General features: G+C 43.6%; 1 protein-coding gene across 3 annotated transcripts in view; it reads left to right on the top strand.

Annotated features, from left to right (window-relative positions):
* The window catches only part of MAOB (monoamine oxidase B), a 113,816-nt gene extending 94,653 nt beyond the window's left edge, over window positions 1-19,163 (top strand). For 2 of the 3 annotated variants that reach the window (XM_032426724.1, XM_032426723.1), the window contains exons 9-15: window positions 3,748-3,844; window positions 4,856-4,909; window positions 7,154-7,211; window positions 10,075-10,172; window positions 16,208-16,319; window positions 16,898-16,960; window positions 18,167-18,319. In XM_032426724.1, the coding sequence (XP_032282615.1) occupies window positions 3,748-3,844; window positions 4,856-4,909; window positions 7,154-7,211; window positions 10,075-10,172; window positions 16,208-16,319; window positions 16,898-16,960; window positions 18,167-18,319 (635 nt within the window). Of the gene's footprint in view, window positions 1-3,747; window positions 3,845-4,855; window positions 4,910-7,153; window positions 7,212-10,074; window positions 10,173-16,207; window positions 16,320-16,897; window positions 16,961-18,166 lie in introns of all 3 variants that reach the window. The other variant, XM_032426722.1, reaches the window with a different exon arrangement.
* Window positions 19,164-23,254: the final 4,091 nt, after the last annotated feature.

The raw sequence follows: 23,254 nt of genomic DNA, 5'->3' as shown, positions 1-23,254 counted from the left end.
AAATTTCCAGGCGATCTCTCATTCGTGTTGAGATTCTACTGTATTAAGTTAAGCTGATTCATTCATTCATGTATATTCAACAGGTGTGCTACTGTGCAGGCTGGCACGTTCTAGGGATGCCCACGAAGTGCTCGATTCCACAACAGTGGAAATGTTCTAGAGATGCTCTGTCCAGTACAACAGCCACTAGGCACATGTGGGTATCGAACACTTAAACGTGGCTAGCATGGGGCGCCTGGGTGGCCTAGTCGGTTAAGCGTCTGCCTTCGGCTCAGGTCATGATCCCAGGGTCCTGGGATCGAGCCCTGCGTCGGGCTCCCTGCTCAGAGGAGAGCCTGCTTCTCCCTCTCCCTCTGCCCTTCCCCCTGCTCGTTCTCTGTCTCTCTCTCTCAAATAAATAAATAAAATCTTTAAAAAAATTTAAAAATAAAAAATAAAATGACAGAAGCAATACCTGCTTTTAAAAAAATTGCAGAAGTAAATGTGTTCCCTATAAAATGTACAAAAAAATAAAAGTGAAAAATGTCCCTCTCCTATGGCGTGTGTCCTGGCATATCCTCCCCTTAGGGAACAACTACGAAAAATTTAAGTTGTTTATCTTTAGAAATTTATCATATGCAGGGCGCCTGGGTGGCTGAGTCCGTTAAGCGTCTGACTGTTGGTTTCAGCTCAGGTCATGATTTCAGGGTCGTGGGATCGAGGCCCATGTTGGGCTCCACACTCAATGGGGAGTCTGCTTGAGATTCTGTCCCCTCTCCCTCTGCCCCTCCTCTCTCTCTCAAATAAATAAATCTTCAAAAAAAAAGAAATTTATCATATGCACAGGTAATACTTTAAATATATGTATACATATATATTGAAATATATATACACTTTGAGTATATATTAAAGAATGTGTGTAACATTTATAAGCAAATATAATTTTAAGTAAATGTTACACATTTTTCCAAAAGCATATTTTTTTAAAACAAGATACATAGTGTACTGAAATTCACTCTTTTTGGTTAACAATGAACCATAGAAGTGTCTCCACATCAGTGCATTTAAATCTACCTCATTTCAACAACTGAATAAAGAGTATTTCATTGTGTGGCTCCATCAGAATTTACCACATAGGTCTGCTGTTGATAGGCATTTCGACTGTTTCCAAGTTTTTGCTATTATTACGCACGATGCTGCAGTAAACTGTATTCTTTTTTTTTTTTTTTTTTTTAAGATTTTATTTATTTATTTGACAGAGAGAGAGACAGCGAGAGCAGGAACACAAGCAGGGGGAGTGGGAGAGGGAGAAGCAGGCTTCCCGCTGAGCAGGGAGCCCGATGCGGGGCTCGATCCCAGGACCCTGGGATCATGACCTGAGCCGAAGGCAGACGCTTAACGACTGAGCCACCCAGGCGCCCCAGTAAACTGTATTCTTCATATAGCTCTGCAAATCTGTATAGGAGCATTTCCTTTTGATACATTTGTAAAAGTGGAATTTTGAAGGCAATTGACATGGGTAGACCTTTGAAATTTTTGTTAAGAGTTCTGGAGGAGATTATGCTAAGTGAACTAAGTCAAGCAGAGAAAGTCAGTTATCATATGGTTTCACTTATTCGTGGAACATAAGGAATAGCATGGAGGACATTAGGAGAAGGAAGGGAAAAATAAAGGGAAGGAAATCAAAGGGGGAGATGAACCATGAGAGACTATGGACCTGAGAAACAAACAGGGTTTTAGAGGGGAGGGGGTGGGGGGATTGGTTAGCCCGGTGATGGGTATCAAGGAGGGCACGTACTGCGTGGAGCACTGGGTGTTATACGAAAACAATGGATCGTGGATCACCACATCAAAAACCAATGATGTATTGTATGGTGGCTAACATAACATAATAAAATTAAAAAAAAAAAAAGAGTTCCTGTCCTCCCAACGTCCTTGCCAACTAATAATATTTTACTACTAATATTTTAAACTTTACCAATCAGCAGAGGAAAATATCCCATTTATCTAGAATTTGTTAATTTTAACCATTAAGAAGGCTTGAGGCTATATCAAATTATTTTGTAAATTACCTATTTATCCTTTGCTTGTTAATTTTTTTCTGTATGTGTTGCAAATATTTTGCAAGTAGTGTGTTGCAGTCCTTGACTGTTAGTTTATTTCTGCTTTTCCTGCTGCGTCTCTGGTTAAAGGACTTCCTTAAATGTCTAGATGTCCTTGACCGTCCCTTCCTTTTTAAGAGTGAGGCCTGACCAAGCTGACCGGAAGTCCGGTGTTCATGGATGGGACTCCTGAGTGGTCCCCCTACAAGTGATAGAAATGTCACTGATGCCGCACAGTTTGTCCCAGCACGAACGTGACTTCTCTCTCTGCCCCTTTTTCCTTCACTCATGCCCAGTGTGCTTGCATGGCTCGGAGGCCAGTGTTGCTCTCGGAAGAAAGTGTCTAAGGACCCACGCCATCCAGAAAGCAAGGCCTCCATTCAGGACAGCCTCCATTCAGTGTCCCCCACTAGTTCTCTGTCCAGTCTAGCTGACCCCACACCATCAGTGTGCACGCTCTCTTTTCATCTCTTCTTTCTTGTCTTCTTATAACAGACGATTCCTTGGCTATTTCTCTTGTATCCTTAAGTCTTTTTGAGTTCTTGGGTAGACTTAAGACATTTCTTCTTCCCATACTTCAGTTTCTCTCAACATTTTTCCGGTCCCTGCACACTTGAGGGGCATGCAAGCAGCCCTCAATGCAGCGGCTGGCTGGGACATTGATTCTTACGGGTGCACAGTGAAGGGAATGTGGAAGAGAGAGAGAGAAGCAAGTGCAGGTTAAAAAAAAACAAAAAACCTTCAGGTGTGTCTGCTCACACACAGGTTGAGGGTGGTGCAATACCCTCAAAGTTCTCTGTTCTTTCTTCCTCCTTTTGAAACCCTCTCATCGGATTTTCTAGACAACATTTGTTCCAGAGTCCTCCACCATAACTTTGTTCAAACAACCTCAAATTTGCGAGAGAATGATGGAGGGGAATGAGAGAAGCACTTTGGACCAGAATGAGCTGACATTATTTCTGGAGTTGTTCTGGAGATCATGTAACGAATGAGGGTTTGGAACTCTGTGGAGGCTGGTTACCCATGTCTTCTCTGCCCTGTCTCCAGAAAAAACGAGAACTAGTTGGCTTAGTCTAAGTGGTTCCTCATAAAAAGTGAACATTCAGTCCCTTCTATTTTACAATAATGGACTAGTATTTTTTTTTTTTTACACATCTTTGGTTTTATCTGATTTCTTATGAAAGAGGAAGCAAGATGGGGCACAAGTCTTTTTTTTTAAGATTTTATTTATTTATTTGTCAGAGAGACAGAGAGCACAAGCTGGGGGCGGGGGGCGGCATGCAGAGGGAGAAGCAGGCTCCCTGCTGAGCAAGGGCTCACGACCTGAGCCGAAGGCAGACGCCTAACCAGCGAGCCACCCAGCTGTCCCGGGACACAAGTCTTAATGACAGGGAAGACAAGATTTTATTGAATTGTGGCCTGGATTAATTCATAACATCACATTGCTTTATTCTGTGCAAAGAGGCATCTACGGTTTGATTTTTCACAAAATGTTGGCTACTCACCCTTCTTTTTGACATCAGTTTGGTTTGCCTTCATTATTTAGAGTATAACATCTTGTACTTGGCCTTCGGGCTCCTAAATTGAAAATGTGTGCTTCACAGTAGCTATTTTGGGTAGTTTGATAAGGTGATGAATATCTTTTTCCATTTTGCTCTTTTCCAAGATTACTGTGGAACCATGATCATTGAAGGAGAGGAAGCTCCAATTGCCTACACGTTGGACGATACCAAACCTGATGGCAACTGTGCCGCCATAATGGGGTAAGGCGTGCTTACGGTGGTGCGGGTGCTCTTTGGTGTTGACAGAATATTCCAGTACTGTTAATAAATGTGCCTTAAATTTTGTTAATTATTTTTTTTTTACCCAATGGGTAAAAATCTCCAAATCTGGCAGTAGAAAAATTCTTAATGCCTTTAAAAAAATTACGTGTTCCAATGGATAAATATTTAGAAAGGAAGTAGAATACCGATAACATTTTAAAATTTGTTATATCCATTTTCTGCTTCATATTTCGTGCTGAGGGTAGATATATTTTGGTGAGCTATCTTTTGTGAAAGTATAATATAAAGATGACTTAGGGTGTTTTACTAAAGGGGCTTCTTGTGGCTCCTGTATGGGCATCAGTGGTAATTATGTGGGATACTGAGATTTTTCTGAGCCGCTAGAGAGGAGCCGAGGCCGGCCCAGTGCTCAGCACAGACTGGGGAAGTCTTGGGGGTCAGAACCTGGCCCAGATTGGTGGTTACCTGAAGCAGCCAAAATTGAGATGAGCCCTAAGATAGATACATACAAACGTATTTTCGAGAGAGCCCCAGGTGACAACAGGGAGATCAAAGCCAGTTGTGAAGTTGAAGGCAATCATAGGGCTAGATGGAGGCAGATTTGAGAAGGCTGGACGCTAGAGAGACACCCTCGTGAGACAGAACCAAAGAGCAAGGGCTGGATGACCTTAGGTGAGCGTTTGAGCTCAAGGGCTCATTCTTGTCGGCCATCAGCCATGTGGGGGGAGGCAGGTCAATCATCATATTGTCTTGGGCAGAAATTATGGCCGGTCATCTGTGTTTCGTCCCTCAATCGCTGAAGCTGAAGGTGCTTGTCAGTGTCAAGAATGTAGCACGTGAACAGTGAAACATGGAACAATAAACTAGTATGTCATTTGTTTCTTCTGGTTGACTTCCATTTGCTCTCTGGGCACATGTGTAGCTATAGAATTGGGGCCAGGATGAAAGCAGCCATTAATTTCCCTCCTTTTTCTTATTTGTATGTTTTAGATTTATCCTTGCCCACAAAGCCCGAAAACTGGCACGTCTTACCAAAGATGAAAGGTACGGAACCAAGTGCCTCTTCTCTCTTCCTTCCTTCTTTTCTGCCTACTTGCCTGCCTTTACATTTTATTTAACTTTTTCATTTGAAGACTGCCTAACTATAGGCATATTCCCAGTGCTACGCGTCAGTGATAAGTCTAGTAGGGAGGCACAGCCAATGACTTAACCGAGTGTTCAAATTAATATTTTTTTAAAGATTTTATTTATTTATTTGAGAGAGAGAATGAGATAGAGAGAGAGAGCATGAGAGGGGGGAGGTCAGAGGGAGAAGCAGGCTCCCCGCTGAGCAGGGAGCCCGATGCAGGACTCGATCCGGGGACTCCAGGATCATGACCTGAGCCTAAGGCAGTGGCTTAACCAATTGAGCCACCCAGGCGCCCCGTCAAATTAATATTTTTTGAGTTTATTGTACATAAGATACCATGCGAGGAGCTCTATGGAATACAAAAATGGACATAGCCCAGGGGCTGAAGACGTACTGGGGAAGGAGATAACCAGGTAGACAAATGACTGCGAGGCAGGGCAATCTGTGTATATCCTGCATGAGTGATGCATAACAATTACAGATTATAGGGACAGAGGGACGAGTTTCTCTGGAGGTGGCACTTTCTTCCAGCAGTTAATATTCACCACTGGCAATTATTATTCCCACACCACCTCTCATGCATATTTACCAACTCCGAGCCTCTGAATTACATTATGGCGCGTTCCTTCCCCTCCATTATCCTGCTTCTCTGTGACTAATGTCACCGCTGCGCTTGGCCCGGGGAATGGAGGTCTGACCGGGCCACTCACCTAAACAAAATAAATAAATAAAAAATAAAAAGTCGCCACTGAAATATCAAGATCCATGAAGGTAGGAGGTTTTGTCTGGCTGGTCCACTGCCCGATCTCCAGTGCCTGCAACAAAGCTTTTCCCCGTTTAGCTTTTGATCATGTTTATGGCTTATGTGTTTTATACTATAAGAAAAGATTAACTTTTTATGAAGTTAAATTTATCAGTTTTTAAAATCATGCCTTCGGGATGGTCTCACATATGCTGAAAATACTTTTCTATTCCAAGATTATTTTAAAAATCTCTCATTTTCCGATTACTTTTCCGGTTTCATCTATTACATTGAAGACCTTTGATCCTCCGAAATACATGTTGGTGTAAGAAGTCACATAGGAGGTCGACTTTGTTTCATTCATGGGTTTCATTCTTTGTCCCAGTGCCATTTTATTGAATAATCAGTCTTTCCCTCGTAGGTTTTAATAACTTTTAAAAATCATTGCCTGACTCTAAATTCTGTAAAAATCAGACTTGAAGTAGCTTGAAGTTAACTATAATCTCACACCCCAACTAATAATTGTCTGACTATTGGCTAATGTCCAACTCCCCCGTGAAACTAAATTTCTTAAGAGCCACCATTTATTGAACGTCTATTGTGTCCCAGTTCTTTATTGAGCATCTAATATGTCCCAGTTCTTTATTGGGCATCTATTATGTCCCAGCTCTTTATTGAGCATCTATTATGTCCCAGTTATTATAAAACATAACTTTCTATGCTGTGCATCAGTGGTTCTCAAACCTGAGAATCATCTGGAAACTTTGGGAAAGCGCAGCTCTGCCTGCCACTGCTGTTTCTGAATCAGCAGGTCTGGGCTGGGGCCTGAGAACTTGCACTTCTAACAAGTTCCCCGGGTGACATTGCTGCAGCTGCAGCTGGTGGTGGTCTGAGGACCACACTGTTTTACAGCATGGAAAAAAAAATCATGCCAGTTTGTTAATAAAACTAAAGTGCAGAGAGCTTCAGTAACCTGCTCAGGGTCTCCTAGTATTTGAGAGGCAGAAGCAGAATTCAAGGCTTTTCCTGCCCCTTCCTCTTTCCACTCTGCCCATTGCCTGGCCGTGGGGCGGTGAGAGGAAGAGGGGAAGCAAGGATTCCCCAGAATCTCTAGCACTTCGCAGACCGACACTTACGAGGTACACAGTGTTTTCTTGAATGAATGACCAAATTGCCAGGTAGCCCCCCGTGATGCGGGCCATGTATCACTTTCTCTTCCTTCATATTGTTGGTGACCACATAGACTTAAGACATTTGAAATAGAACAAAGGGTCTTGTTTTGAAAAATTAAAATGAAATGGCAAGCGGAAGCAGTAGCTCACAGGGTCTTTGGATGAAGGGTTGGGTGTCTTTTACTTCCTTCCTTTCTTCATTTGCCCTTTTGTCTTTTTCTCCACCCCCCCCCCCCCCGCCATAGGATGAAGAAACTGTGTAAGCTCTATGCAAAAGTTCTGGGCTCCCAAGAAGCTTTGCAAGTAAGATGGAGAGAGCCCCCTGGTTTTGTCCTCAAGGGGCTACGAGGGATAGGCTCACGCAAGTAGCGTTCTAGAGAGCTCCCGTTCTCTCTGATAGCTCAAGAATCCCACAACACTGTTGTGTTGCGGGCAATGTCTCACTTGTCCCCGAGTTCAGCACTCTTCCTGGAGCAGGACGTTGGGCCACGCCACTCCCACCTCCATCAGAGGGGTAGAACAGAGCTTATGCTACTCCTCAGGAGATCCTGGATCCTAGCAGCCGGGATGGGAATGCAGAGAGTTTTCTCTCTCTCCGATCCTATAAAAAGCTGAGGTTCTCATTTGTTTGCATAAACTAGCGTATAAGCATTCCCCAGCACCCACCCTGCACTGTCTCAGAGGTACAGATCGGGTGGCCTGTCCTTCTCCTGCACATCCCCTTTTCTCTTGTTTTACCCTTGAACATTAGGGGTGCAGGGAAGACACGCCGATTATATTGGCTCAGGGGGAGCCCTGCCGGCCGAGTTTCACAGACACCTTCGGAAGTAGCCTGAGGATGAGGACCCTGTGATCTTCAAGTTATACAAGTAGTAGCCCCCACCCCACCCAGGTGGTGAAAGGCAGGATGGGGGGGGGATCACGGGGCGGTGTGGTAAGGGCATTTGGTGACCGCCAGAGGGCGCAATGCGCCCCTGACCAGTAGACATAATCACATCCCTCATCCATATTTAAAGCAACGAATTGGTGTTCTCGCGACATGCACCAGACCGCGGGGGTTTGTAACGTTTGAACGTGGATTAAATCACCTTTTGAAAGCGAGTATTAAATCCGGTTATCCATAAAACATTTGAAGACAATGGAGACCCATGTACAAATGAGCGGTTAAAGAGTGAGAAAAATCTAATGAGGGGGCTAAGACTGTTTAACTTGTTAAGCCTCTTAAATCCAAATCTCTGCAGTGCACACCATGACCTAGTTGAGCAGCTACATGGCTTAATCCTCTTCCACACTGATCTTGCTCAACTTCACAGCACCTTGCGCCCTCCCACTCAGGTTGTTGTAGCTTTTCAGTTTGTCATTTTCGTTCATTCTTTTAAAGCAAGATTCCCCTTCCCCCCCTCCCCTCGCCCCCCACATGATGTAGGTGAAACTCATGCTCTTGAGGATTTTTGGAGTTCCTTGAACGAGACTGATTGATTGGTTTGGAGAGAAGTATAATAATAATAATGAAGATTGTGTTTTGCTTCATTTTTTTTGTGCTTCCATAGACCATTTAGCAAGTTTATTTATTTGAGAGAGAGAGAGAGAAGGGGTGAGGGGAGGAGCAGAGGGAGAGGGAGAAGCAGACTCTTGCTGAGTGGGGAGCCCGACACGGGGCTCGATTCCAGGACCCTGAGATCATGACCTGAGCCGAAGGCAGCGCTTAATCAACTGAACCACCCAGGCGCCCCTCGAAAGTTTAAATATAAGCATAGCCTCTAGGCTCAAGGGTAGCGCGAGTGAAGTAGCAAAACCATCAATACACACATGCAAAAAAAAAAAAAAAATCCTTTCACGTCCATTAAAAACGACTGGTTTTTCTGTTTTAAAATGCTGTCCAGATACTTCACCCTGGTAGATACTCAGGCTTTCTCGAAGTAAACGTCCTGAGACGCACTCAGGCTGAGGTGATATGTCACTGAGATCCCTCCAACGACCTGTGGGATGGTTGTTTGGGGAACCCCAGTTGGAAGGGAATGTAGTTGCTCTCAAATTCCAACAACAGTTGAGCATGTTTAATGTGGGAAAGTTTCTTTCTTTGAAGAAGAATGTGGGTGAGTCATTGCTGCTGATAAAGATGAGCTGGTCATGTCCTTGTTTGCTCTTGGCAGGAAGAGGAGCACTTGATTTCCTTTTGTTTTGGTGTTCATTATGTGGAAGGAAGCAAGCCCCGGGAGCAGGGAAAGAGGAAAGATAAAGCCCACCCTCTCTTCTGAGTGGCTGAAAACAGCCAGAGAAGAGTGCTCCCAAGGTGGTGGTTGCCCTCAGATGCAGAGAGCGCATGAGATGTGGCAAGACCACGAGCGACCGGACCCACTGACATCCCCTCAACTAGGGCCTTGTGCTCTATAAATAGGATGCATTACAAACGACTATCCAACATGCCACATGGGACTGCCTATTTTTTAGACAAAACATTTTTTCAAAATCTCTTTTTAAGCTGACATTTTTCTCTTAAAACTTGCTATGTTGATTTTCGTGTCAAAATAACACTTAATGATAAAGCTTATTTTGGTTATTTTAATAAAGGGCTCGAGCTTTGCAAAATCTCAGCCAATGTTTTGCCTGTTCCTGGGAAAAACACGTCTTTCAGACCAATAGTTGTTTGCAAGTGCCCTCATCCATGGAAGTGCCTACAGCCCATGAAAACATTCATCCATCTAGCTTCCCTTACTTAGCGAAGCTCACTTCCACCAAAGACATGAATCTGGTCATCCTTTTTCTTTGATAGACATGTTTTTCTGCTGTTTTCTCTGCTCCAGCCATTCCAGTAAGCATAAATCCTTATTTAAACTTGTCTTGAAACCATTAGGCACTAATAACTTTTTAAAAGGCAAGACCAATTAAAATGTGGAATGAGACAATTGCAGTTCATGAACATTTCCTGAGACATGAATGAACCAAGTGAGAGAACTTTCTGCAGTCAGAATGTCTTCGGAGTTTATTACCAAGGACATTTACCTGCCCGAAGGCATATCTCTAAAAATATCAGGCTAATAATAAGGCTCTCTTTCAGATGTATATTGGTTCTTCAATATGATGCCCACCAGGCTGTGTTTGATTTATTCTAGACTAAACAGCTTTGTCTGAGTCTCCTCTGAACTTTTGTCTTTCTGTCTTGCAGCCGGTGCATTACGAAGAGAAGAACTGGTGTGAGGAACAGTACTCCGGGGGCTGCTACACCACCTACTTCCCTCCTGGGGTCATGACTCAATATGGAAGGTAGAGTAAAAGTGTGCTAAGCTCTCACTGAAATTCCCTGAACCTGAATCCGACCTCTAAATGGGTTCATGGAGCTCTTCTCCCTTTTTATCTTGTAAACACGAAAGAAAGAGAGAGAGAAAGAGAGAGAGAGAAAGAAAGAAAAGAAAGAAAGAAAGAAAAAGAAAGAAAAGATATCTCTAATTTCCTTTGTATCTTGTGAATCTCCTGGGTGAAGTCATTATAATTCCACACCATGGTGTGCCTTGCACTCTGGATTCCTCTGAAGGAGCAATCCCAATCACTATAACCAACGAAAGTGGCCACATAAGAATAGGAATTTAGATAGAAGGTTCGCTTATATTGTCAGAAGAATTATCTTTATACTGAGGTTAGAGCTCACTAAAATTTCCTTAAAATGGAACTCTCAGGGTGCCTGGGTGGCTCAGTCGGTTAAGCCTCAGACTCTTGGTTTTGGCTCAGGTCACGATCTCATGGGTAGTGGGATTGAGCCGCAGTGCGGAGTCAGCTTGAGATTCTCCCTCTCCCTCTGCCCCTCCCCCGACTCGTGCACATGCGCGCTCTCTCTCTTAAATAAATAAATAAATCTTTTAAAAAATGGAACTGTAGAAGTGCCAACATGGGTACAGCATTAATAAAAGCAATCCTAAAGTCAGAATTTCTTAGAAGTTTATTACGAAGGACACTGACCTGCCCAAAGACATATCTCTGAAAACATCAGGATAATAAGGCTCTATTTCAGACATATATTGGTTCTTCAATATGAATTCTAGACTGGGAGTGCAGGGACTTGGGTACAGTCCTGATTCTACCAATAACCAACTTTGTCATCCTGGACAGGTCACTTCTCTCTGGACCTTACTTTCCTTGGCAGGTGTATAAGAAAGCACAAGATGGCATACAAGGGACAATAATCAGTATGTTCATGACAACATGAGGGTTTTTTTTAAAAGACTGATTTTATGTATTTACTTAGAGAGTGTGAGTGGGGGGAGGGGCAAAGGGAGAGAGGGAGAATCTCAAGCCGACTCCACGCTGAGCTCAGAGCCTCACACGGGGCTCGATCTCACGACCCTGAGATCATGACCTGAGCCAAAACCAAGAGTTAGATGCTTAACCAATGAGCCACCCTGGTGCCCCAGGAGTTTTTTTTAACACTTTTTCTGAGATACAATTCACATACCATACAATTCACCAAAAGCGCAAGATTCAATGGCTTTTAGCATTAACAGCGTTGTCCGTCCAAGTAGGACTCACTGGTGTTTAGATAATTGTGTTTGATGACAACGACAAGGTATGGATTGATGATCTAGCAGTAATTATTATGACCATTGTAGTAATTACTAAGCCAAACAATAATTTAATGCCAAGAGCTCAATCTAAATAAGATAGGACATGTAGGGTAGTGAGGAAAAGCCTGTTGGGAGTATGCAATAAAAAGAAGGTACGAGTGAATTTAAACAAATGATCAATCTGTCCATGAAAATCAAAGAAGGATTAAAACCTGCTTGTGAGAAGATACACAGTGACTTTGGTGAACACTTTCCTTATCTTCCTGAGGATGGCAAAATGTCACATTCTGGGGCCAAAGAGCACCACTTGATTAGCTACTGGGTCAGTAAGTTCATTTTGGGATGTGCTGAGTATAGAGTATGTCCATAGTAATTGCTTCATTCAGGACTTATTGGCTAAGCGCCAACCATTTGCCAGGCACTGTGCTGGAAACATCCATAACGAGAAAATTCCTCCGTGCTGTGAAGGAGCTGACAGTGTTGGGGCCTGGGGTGGGGATGGGGAGAAGAGAGAACAGCGAAAATTGACTCTAATGTGCTGTGGTAAGTACTCTAATAGACGGGCGTACAGATACCATGGGGACCCAGGGAGGGACAGGCTAGCCTTGCCAAGAGAAATCGAAGAAAGCTTCATAATACACATACCACCTGAGGAGTGTAGAAGGCAGAGAAAGGTATTGGAGAATGCACCCTGGGCAGATGGAACGTTCTGAGCAAACACTTGGAATCCTTCAAGTTTGTGGGAGGTCTGGGGGAAAGTTCTGCGTGGCTGGGCTCTGGGTCATATTGGGGATTGAGAATGGAGATTCTCTGATGGAGAATCACAAAGGTAAATAGGATCCTTTGCCTCATATAACAGATTCAGGAAGACAAAATTTACCCTTTCAACAAAGAAAGGCCAGTCAGAGCATGACTTTTGGTTTTGGGTTTTGCAGTGTGAATAGATTCCTGACCACGGAATGTCAAGTTTCATGCTCAATCCCCTAAGGTGTTGCAGGAAAATGTCTATAGGGCCACGGGATGGTGGGGAGCAAAAAGGAGATTCACCCACACGGGCCTGACCCTGGCCACACGACAGAAACAACATAAACCCCATCGTATCGGGCATGGGTGGTGACATGGCAGCGCCCTATTTTCATCCTTATTTCTTCCCAAGGACATGTATCAGGCTTCATGTCACCAGCTTCAATTTGGAGGGTAGAAACTAAGGCTCAGCATATCTTGGTGACACAGCTCCCGGACTCAGCAAGGATTACCTGCCACAGGGCTTCTCTTGACCCGTCAGGTTCATGACATTTGAGGTACTGCAAAGAGTGTTACCTTCAGGGCTCTGGAAGTACACAGAAAATGCTCTGTTTCCAGATGAAGACAAAGGACAGTGTTGACAGCACATTAGTAAAGAAATAAACACATTTCTTAAGGAATTTTACTTCTGGGTAGACAGAAAAATGAATTGTAGTGATGAAGCAATAAAACACGTAAAGAAATATTTTACTCCACCAACCCACGAGAAATATACCTGGAAATATCCCTTTTTGTGAATATGTACTGTCTGCTCACTCAGCTGCAAAAGAAGAGGCAAGGATTTTTCTTCTCCAGCTGTGGGGTGTTTTTTCCTGCAAGGGAAGATTTGCACATGACAAGTAGAGGGAAAATATCTTTGTCTGTTTGAAATTAATTCTTAGTTTTTACATTTTTAAATTCCAGTTGTTTGCATGACTAGTTCTCTAAGCGTTTATTCTCTCATCTAATATTTAATTCTAGGATTTGGCCAGGGCTTCCAGAGGTTTCCAGTTTGGTGTTAGTTCCCTTGATTTGAAAAAAACGAACATGCACAGGCACCTGGGTGGTTCAGTGGGTTAAGCGCCAAATCTTCATTTTGCCTCAGGTCGTGATCTCAGGGTCATGAGATCAAGCCCCACATAAGGCTCCATGCTTGGTGTGGAGTCTGCTTGAGATTCTCTCTCTCCCTCTCTCTGTGCTCCTTCCCCCACTCGTGCACTCTAAATAAATAAGTAAATAAATAAATAAATAAAATCTTTAAAAAAAAGTGAACATTTATAATGTTGATGATGATATACGAGGCAAAGCATAGAGGATAAAAACAGAGACCTTGACATTAAAGCAAGCCTGTTTCCTCCCGTGCAAAAAGCAACATTGTTTAATGAACTTGGAGATAGCGAATTTACCTTCTCTTGCAGGGAATCCTTCCTGAATACCTTTAGGCTCTCCAGGCCCTTCTGGCTACAGATCATTCCAGATTATTCCATGTATTATTGGCAGCATTTAATATTCTATAATCTCTTCTCTTCTACTTTCTACCCCTTTATTTATTTATTTTTTTAAAGATTTTATTTATTTATTTGACAGAGACACAGAGAGGGGGGGAACACAAGCAGGGGGAGAGGGAGAGGGAGAAGCAGGCTTCCCGTTGAGCAGGGAGCCCGATGTGGGGCTCGATCCCAGGACCCCAGGACCATGACCCAAGCTGAAGGCAGACGCTTAACGACTGAGCCACCCAGGTGCCCCTCTACCCCCTTTTTATTCTTAATGGCTTCAGTGAGGGCCAGTGAAGGAAAACCCACCAATTCAAGCAAGCCCATTTGGTTTTCTGATAAAAGGCTTGGTGGTGTACAGTGTTGACCAAGATAGAGCTTGGGTGTTCACTCTGGACCTCCACATCCCTTACTTGATATAATGGAAACCTGAGATAGGATGAATAATGACAGGGTAACAGTGCATCCTTTATGGTATTTTTGTCAGGGTAACAACAAACCACCCCTCTTAGAAGCCAAGTGCAGTACACTTCTGTCCCTTTGTATAGCATATGGCCACTCTTGGCTAACTAGTGATGATGATACACCAGGCAAAGCACAGAGGACAAAAACCAGAGACTGTGACATCTGGTAGACCTAATTCAAATCCTCGCTCTGCTATTTTCTAGCAGTGTGGCTCTTGGCAAGTCAGCGCACATTTCTTCAAGCCTATTTCCTCATGTGTAAGGTGGGATAATGATAATAGTAGGTATGTCGTGGAGCTCTTTAAAAAGATTGAATAATTCAAGAGGGAAGAAGTATAGGTGGCTAAGACTGGGTGCACGGGTTGCCTGGGTGACTCAGTCAGTTAAGCGTCCAACTCTTGGTTTCGGCTCAGGCTTAGGTCATGATCTCATGGGTCGTGGGATCAAGCCTCATGTAGGGCTCCACACTCAGTGGGGAGTCTGCTTGAGGATTCTCTCCCTCTGTTCCTCCCCTGACTTGTGTTCTCTCTCTCTCTCTTTCTCAAGTAAACAAACAAATCTAAAAAAAAAAAAAAAGACCATGGGTGCTGGAGCCAAATGGCCTGGGTTCAGGTCTCAGCTCTGCCACTTACTAGCCATGAGTTGGAGTGAATGACTGTCTTTGTTGCTGATTAGATTCCCCAGGAAGCAGAGTCTGAAACACAGATTCGCATACAGGATATGTACTCGAGACAGCCCTTGGTGTCAGTGCTTGTGGAAGTGAGAGGAAGGGAGCAAGAGAGGGACAACAGAGAAGTTGGACTGTGATGGACTTCCAGTGAAGGCCTCAGCTGAGCCCATAGGGAGCTCTGGAGCTAGAATGGCCCTTAACAGTTGTTCCAAGTTGGAGCGAGGCAGGGAGAAGTCCTTACCACCCCATGATGATCAGTCGTTGAATGCTCCTGCTTCTGGAAGAAGGCAGGACCTCGAGGTGACGCAGTTTTCTTCAGCAGAGGCAATCCCCAGAGGGGGCTGGCACCCGAAGGCATCTTCTGGTAGCACTTCTAGAAATCCTTCATTCTTGGAGGGGGGTCTCGGCAGTGCATCACAATGTCACAGTCCCTGAAGCTCCATATTCTCATCTTCAAAATGGGGATAATCATAGCACCGACCTCATAGGGTTGTGGTGAGGATTAAGGCTTTGAAGAGTACTTGGCACCCAATAAATATTAACTGTTATTTAATGCGGCACAACTCTTAACACAGGTAGAGGTAAGCGCTCTGAGTGGTAGGGGGTTTTTTTTGTTTGTTTTTTCTTCAAGATTTATTTGAGAGAGAGAGTGAACAGGGGGAGGGGCAGAGGGAGAGGGAGACAAGCAGACTTGTCTCCTTGTCTGAGAGAGAGAGTGAACAGGGGGAGGGGCAGAGGGAGAGGGAGACAAGCAGACCCAATGTGGGGCTCGATCTCACAATCCTGAGATCATGACCTGAGCCAAAACCAAGAGTCAGACGCTCAATCAACAGTCACCCAGGCGCCTTAGTGAGTGGATAGTTTTATGGCCGTAGTCAGGCTCACAGATTTGTTACCTGTCACTGATGGAGAAGTGTCCTCTAAGAGATGGGGAATCCAGAGCTCAGTGAGAGGAATTGATTTGCCAAGTTCATTGGTGGAATAACCAGGTAGGGAACTGGGGTAGGTGTCACCTTGCTTGGAGCTGGTGAGCCATAAAAGGACTGGGCCCAAATCGTCCATCATTTCATGTAGGCGAAGCAAACACATGCCCCACTGACATCAGCCCCTATACCTGCAAGCTTTTGGTGCGGGAGCACAACTCAGCTTTGATTCTTTGTCTGTGACAAGGATCATGCAGTAGCTGGAGGCACCTGTGAACATTATTCCAGAATTGTCCATGTACTCGTGATGCTTAGTATCGGAGGAAACCGACCGGACTTGGTCTCTGTGGGAGGGCTCTTCTCTGCCTCTGTCAGACTGACCACTTTGACCTCTTTGCTTTTGTTTCCAGGGTTCTACGACAGCCCGTGGGCAGGATTTATTTTGCAGGCACCGAGACTGCCACGCACTGGAGTGGTTACATGGAGGGGGCCGTGGAGGCTGGGGAGAGAGCAGCCCGAGAGGTAGGGCCTCGGGTCATGGGCTGTGGGAGAGGAGGCAACGCATGGGTCCTACAAGCAGGTCAAAGGTGTCTGAGATCCTGGAGACCGATTCTCCAGTAACCTCCATCTGAAGACCCATGAGACACCATTTTAACAGTATCTTGAAGTGCAACAGACACCTTAACCCTAAAGTAATAATGAAAATATCGTGTCATCCAAAGTAAAAAGACCCCATGGGGCAAAAGATCCCTATGGGTGTACTTGAGAGATCACCCGGGTCTAATATTATAGAACCAAAAATGTTTTTATTATGACTCAGAATTCATTATATATTTCCTGACAATCCCTATGATCTCATTCCTATTGAGGCATGTTCACAGCTACTCAAATCTGTGGTGAGCCTAATGGTTGGAGCTTCTTATGTCATGGCTGAAAGACCTTTTTAGAGCCTTTTAAAGATTGAATGGACTACGTTGGCTTTTACCCTGGTGTTTTTGATGGATATCCCAAGAGACAATCAGTTAGTCCTTTATTTAAAGAGCAGATTAGCAGCAGAAAGATGGTGTCACCTTTGTAATTCACCAAAACACTCTTTTCAGATCCTGCATGCCATGGGGAAGATCCCAGAGGATGAAATCTGGCAGTCAGAACCAGAGTCTGTGGTAGGTTATATTTTATTTCATGAATTTAAATCCCTTTTCTCTAAAAACAATTATTTGCAGAAAGAACCACTTATAATGTTCATATACGTTTCCCTAAGTGATTCAACTCATGCATGTTTGAAAAGATACAATGAGGGGGTGCCTGGGTGGCTCAGTTGGTTGAGCCTCTGACCCTTGATTTCCGCTCAGCTCAAGATCTCAGGGTTGTGAGATCGAGCCCTGAGCTGAGCTCATGCTGGGCATGGAGCCTTCTTAAGAATCTCCCTCTCCCTCTCCCTCTCCCTTTAAAAAGATACCATGTGTTAGGGCAGAGGTGAAGGATTTAAAAGAAATTGATAAATTTGTAGCCTGCCACATCCATTGCAGATTATTAGGAAAAATACAATTTTTGTCAGAGAGTTCTAGAACATATTAAGAACTCAATAAATGCTTTCTGAATAAATCTCTAACCTGGTGATTCCCAACAGTGGGTAAGAAATGAAAAGAAGTATGGCAGCCTCCCCTGTCTAGGGACCAAGGGGTGGAATGAAATGGAACAGATTCAGATTAGAAAAGTATTTTCAATATATGCACTGTTACTTTTGTAATAAAACCCCAGGAAGTTTTCCTGACTGGAAGGAAGGACACACAGAGGATAGAGTGAAATGCATTGCAGAGGACAAGGGTCAAAAAGGTCAAAGTTATTCTTTGATCAATGTGAAGTCCAAAAGAATAGCCCTGCCAGTCCAAGTCATTGCCTTAGTGCTTCTGTCAGAGATGGGACTGGGGTCTGAGTGGACCACAGATTCATTCAACTCAACAAATATTTACTGTGCACCGACTCCACATCAGCCACCATGCTAAGGGTACTTAAGCAGTGCTTTCACGGAGCAACGACATGTGGGGAGAACAGATGATAATCAGAAAGCGCAAGTGTCATGAAGAAGACTTGCCAAGAGTGTAAAAAGAAGAGGCCATCTTAGCCTGGGGGCACAGGAAAGGCTCTCCCAGGAGCCTGTAAACTAAGACTTGAAGGATGAGTCAGAATTAGCAAAGGAAAGGGCCTAGTGGGGAACAGAGATGAGTGTCATGAGCAGCAGGTACATTATATTTAATGGCCTAGAGGTGGGCAGGAGTGGGTCATGTTCAAAGAACTGGAGGAAACAAAGAATTTCTGGAGCAAAGTGTGTAAGCCCTGTACTGACACCGAATGTTCTCTGAACCCAGGATGTCCCTGCGCAGCCCATTACCACGACCTTCTTGGAGAGACATTTGCCCTCCGTGCCAGGCCTGATGAGGCTGATTGGATTGACCGCCATCTTTTCAGCAACTGCTCTTGGCTTCCTGGCCCACAAAAGGGGTCTACTTGTGCGGGTCTAAACAGGGGGCGCCTGTCGCTACACCTTCTTCTCACTCTGTCTGGTGTGTGGGTTTGAGGAAGGGGTTGCAATGAGGTTCCAAGAAGACATAAAGGCCATAGAATGAGGTGGGGAGCATGAAGATAAGTCAGACTTCTGACCATAGGACACATGGAATGTCCTTTTCCAGTTGACCCCTGCATATTGTCCCTTACCTGGCTTCACGCTCTGTCTCGCCTATTTCCACGTTTACTGCGCCCAGAATCTTTATAGTAGTTAAACAGGCTTCTTAAGATCCTCGCTGTCCCATGCCACACCTTGCCCATGCACAAAAAACTAGTTTTTCCCCCACCTCTGTGGCTTTGTGTGGGTCCTTTCTCTTATGTGTAACATTCTCTTTGTCCAAGTTCTCCGCACTTGCCCTTAGAATCCTGTATTGTTATAGCTGGGCCTTAGAGAACATCTAGTCTTCACCTTCTCTTGTAGTATAGATCAAGTCAAGGCCAGGAGAGGTGGAACTTAATCGCCCAAGGTCCACAGTAAGCCACTGATATTTGGGGGACTAGAACACAGGTCCATTGCTTCTCCCATACCCCAGGGTGTATGCCCCAATCACCCTCTTCCACTCCCTGCCATGCTCACCAGTGGTGTCCCTTTGTGTGGGTTTATGCTGCACTAAGTTGTTAGGTGCTCCTCAGTGCTACTCAGTATATATCCTCAAGTCTTACTGTCTTGTGCAGTGTGTTTTCAGCAGATTTTAATTTCTTGGAGGATAGGAATCTTGTCTTTTCTTCCTTTTGTATCCTCCATTATGTCTGGATACAAAGGTCAGTACGCATTTGGGCAATTAAAAATAAAGTTGAATGACCAGATGTCTGTTGTCTTTTCTTTTTGGGTAATGACTTTCAAGGTTTTGACAGATCAGATCAAGACCCAGTATTAGGCATATAATTGTGGCTTTAAAGCCTTTGGTCAAAATTTCCTTGAAGACCCGGATGATGCATGCATTTTGATTGCATGATCCATCATGGGCGATGCATGTCCAAGCACTTGGTAAATGATTTATAATGATATGATAAGGATGCTAAAAGACAGAGCTCCTTCCTTGCACCCCCCCTCAAAAGACCTGTCATAATAATTGACATATTAATAAGATCCTTTAATTATTAAGATAATTATAATATTTCAGTTGCCTTTTCATATTTTTATCAGTGCAAAGCTTTTTACTAGGTACACTCATTAATTTAAAACTACAGTTTCATAGTCCATTAAATCCCAATTAAACTATTTTTTAAGCAATATCATCATTTCAAAGTATTCGTACCTCTCACCTCCCAAGGTCAGTTTTTGTCAGAATGTATTTTAAATCCATAAATGACCATTCTCCTACTCTCCTTTAGAAAATGAAGCTTATTATTCTTAGCATAAATGCAGTTTGAGAAATCTCCATGATTATTAATAGTGTAGAGTTTCTGATTTTACAGTGACATTTACATTCATGAATTTATAGGAATTTAGAGACTAAATGAGGTTAAACAAAAATCCACTAAGACTTTGCATGTAACCATTTTGGTTTTTGAATCTGCCTAAAAATGTAATGTACTTGGCATAGAGATGTCTTCTTGAGCACGTTTCCTTTCAAAAAAGATCCCCCCCACCAAATTTGTCACATTAATAACTCCCAACACATCCATTAAGAAAGAGTCAAATAGGGAAATGCACATCAAAACCACAGCGAGATATCACCTCACGTCTGTTAGAATGACTTACCATCAAAAAGACAAGAGGATGCCTGGGCAGTCAGTTGGTTAAGCATCCAGCTCTTGCATCTGACGCGGGTTGTGATCTCAGGGTCATGGAATCCAGCCCCACAACTGCGCTGAGGGTGGAGCCTGCTTGAGATTCTCTCTCTCCCTCTCCTCTGCCTCCCCGCCCCCGTCGCTACGCACTCACGCACATGTGCGCTCTCAAAACAAACAAAAAAGAGATAGCAAGTACTGGTGAGGCTATGGGGGAAAGGGAAATTTTGTGCACCTTTGGTGGATACAAATTGGTACAGCCACTGTGGAGAACAGTATGGAGGTTCCTCAAAAAATTAAAAATAGAACTGCCATATGATCCAACAATTGCACTACTGGGAAAATATCCAAATGAAATGAAAACACCATGTTGAAGAGATATCTGCACCCCCATGTTCACGGCAGCATTATTGACAATAGCCAAGGCATGGACACAACCCAAGTGCCCATTGATGGCTGAATGGATAAAGACATTGTGGCATTTGTATATACAATGGAATATTATTCAGCAATATAAAAGGAGGCAATCTTGACCTTTGTGACATGGCTGGACCTTGAGAGCATTACGCTAAGAGAAATAAATCAGAGAAAGACAAATACTGTATGATCTCACTTATATGTGGAATCTAAAAACAAAACAACAAAACCCAAACTCACAGAAAAAGAGATCATACTTGCGGTTACCAGAGGCAGGGGTTAGGGGGAGGGGAATTGGAGGGAGGGAATCCAAAGATAAATAAGTCCTAGGGATGGGATGTACAATACCATGACTACGGCTAACACTCCTGTATGGTATACAAGACAGTTGTTACAAGAATAAATCCCAAGAGTTCTCATCACCTGGGAAATTATATATATAATTATTAAATAAATTATATCTATATGAGATGATGGATGTCGGTGAAACTTACAGTAGTAATCCTTTCACAATATATAGTCATATCATTGTGATGTCCACTTTAAACTTACACTGTGTTGCATGTCAATTATATCTCAATATAACTGAGGGGAAAAGATTTATTGAATTTTCAAAAAAGGAAGAATCAAATCAGGATTTGATTTTTTGATTTTGATTTACTCGTTCCAGCAATCTCCTGGACCACTTAGCCTCCATTTTGGCGACATGGTCCCTTATCTTTGTTCTCCCGATGCCCCGTGCACAGACCTCATGTCCTGCATGTACCACATGGTAAGGCCATTGTGCCATCTTGTTGACCTACATGATGACGTCACTGAGATGCCCAGCCATATTAGGTGTCAGTTACCAAGGTAAATCCCAAGATGGACAAAAATGGGAAACTTTCAAGGAAAGACCTAAAAACCAGTTTCTTCTCTGTTGAAACTCCTCGCCAGTTTTGAGGGTATAAAAAGAGTGGGGAGGGGCTTGTGAAGGGGTAGATTAGTGAAGAGCTCTCTCTGGAGAGAGCTGCCATGCTCTGAGTCCAACGCACCCAAGGAGGAAGGAGAGGGGTGCTACCTTCCAATCCCAAGTCTAGCGAGAAGGGTTTGTTTCCTTTGAGAGCTTGACACACCCCTGAGGAATCTAAAGCCCTGGACTCCGCTCAAGATGCTTCTGACCAGAGAGCGAGGGATGACTGTCACAGAGACTGCCAAAGAATAGAAGCTGAATGGGTATCAAAATTGACCACAAGGAAGACACTGCCTGTGTTGGGGTAGTCAAAGTCAAAAAGGGCCAGCATGAGATTCTCTGAATAAAACCCCACAAGTGTCTCCACAAGAGTCGGTTCTCATGACAAGCCCAGAGCATATAAATCCATCATACAAGAGGACCAGTCAAGTAGGAGTGTTCACTGAGCCTCCTTCCCTCATCCTGTTCCACGCATGCCCCTGAATTTCCAGAACGTACGGTGGGCAAGCTAAGCAAGGTGTACAGAAGGAGAGGAAAATTTAGCCATAGGCTCCTGTGACTTGGCATGACAGGCCCTGAAATGGGTCCTAACTGGAAGAGAGGAGAAAATCAAACTCTAAATCAAGTTTAAAAAAAAAATAAAATAAAATAAAAAATAAATCAAATTCAGAGATTTGGTGGTTCTACAATTTCGGACATTCAAATTATTGAATTGAAACTGTGGTTTGTGACTTAAAGAAATGTTAGGACTGCCTCTAATTTAAGAGTGATTGATAGAGGGGAGCCCGGGTGTCTCAGTCGTTAGGCGTCTGCCTTCGGCTCAGGTCATGGTCCCAGGGTCCTGGGATTGAGCCCCGCATCAGGCTCTCCACTCAGCGGAGAGCTTGCTTCTCCCTCTCCCACTCCCCCTGCTTGTGTTCCCTCTCTCGCTGTCTCTCTCTGTCAAATAAATAAATAAAATCTTTAAAAAAAAAAAAAGAGTGATTGATAGAATCATAGACCTGCCAGTGTGTTTGAACACGAGAAGAGGAGAAACATCCTTCACTGTGCAAGTTTAAATGAACAGTGGAAGAGAAAGAAAGTTGTGATTTCTTTACATCCCATTCAATGCCTTGCTGTTATTATCATCTATTCTTTAGAGCAGAGATTGTTTTTCTATTCATCTTTTCATCCTTTGTATCTCTTATGGTGCTTAAGCCACCATAGTGTCTTAAAAAATAAATGGATTCCTGTAATTTTCATTATAGTTCTGTTATTTATAATTCTGACAATTCTATTACACCTGCCTACTCTTGGTAAAGAGGATGCTCCTGTGCCTCCTTTTGCAGAGAGCTCGTTTTCACTTTTTCTCATACTCATTTTGAAAGTATTGTCTTCTTGACTATATGCTAGTTGACGTAGCACTAATAACTGTTTGGATCCAGTTTCCTTCTTGAGTAGATTGAGTCTAAAGCAATGATTCTCAATGGAGGGTGCGTAGCAGAATTACTGGGGTGCTTTGGAAAGAACGATGTACCTAAGCTTTACATGGAGAGTTTAATGTAGCAGGGTGGGTAGAGGGCAAGTGTCTTCATAGACCTTCTCTGTCAAGGTCTGAAACTGAGCCTTTCTCACAGGACGGCTGCTCTGCCTTCATTCTCTTTCAGCTACCCGGCTATATCAGGGTGAAAGGAAGATGTTTATAAAACACTTGGAATACAAGTGAACAATATTTCTCCCTGAAAGCCAAGCATTAATCCATCAAGTTAAAGAGTGAGACATGTTTCCGGGATCATAGGAACTACTTGAC

The sequence above is a fragment of the Phoca vitulina genome, unplaced genomic scaffold (assembly GCF_004348235.1).
Source record: "Phoca vitulina isolate PV1807 unplaced genomic scaffold, GSC_HSeal_1.0 scaffold35, whole genome shotgun sequence".
NCBI lineage: Eukaryota > Metazoa > Chordata > Mammalia > Carnivora > Phocidae > Phoca > Phoca vitulina.
The sequence above is the reverse complement of the archived record's forward strand: the minus strand, read 5'-3'. Positions and strand labels throughout refer to the sequence as shown.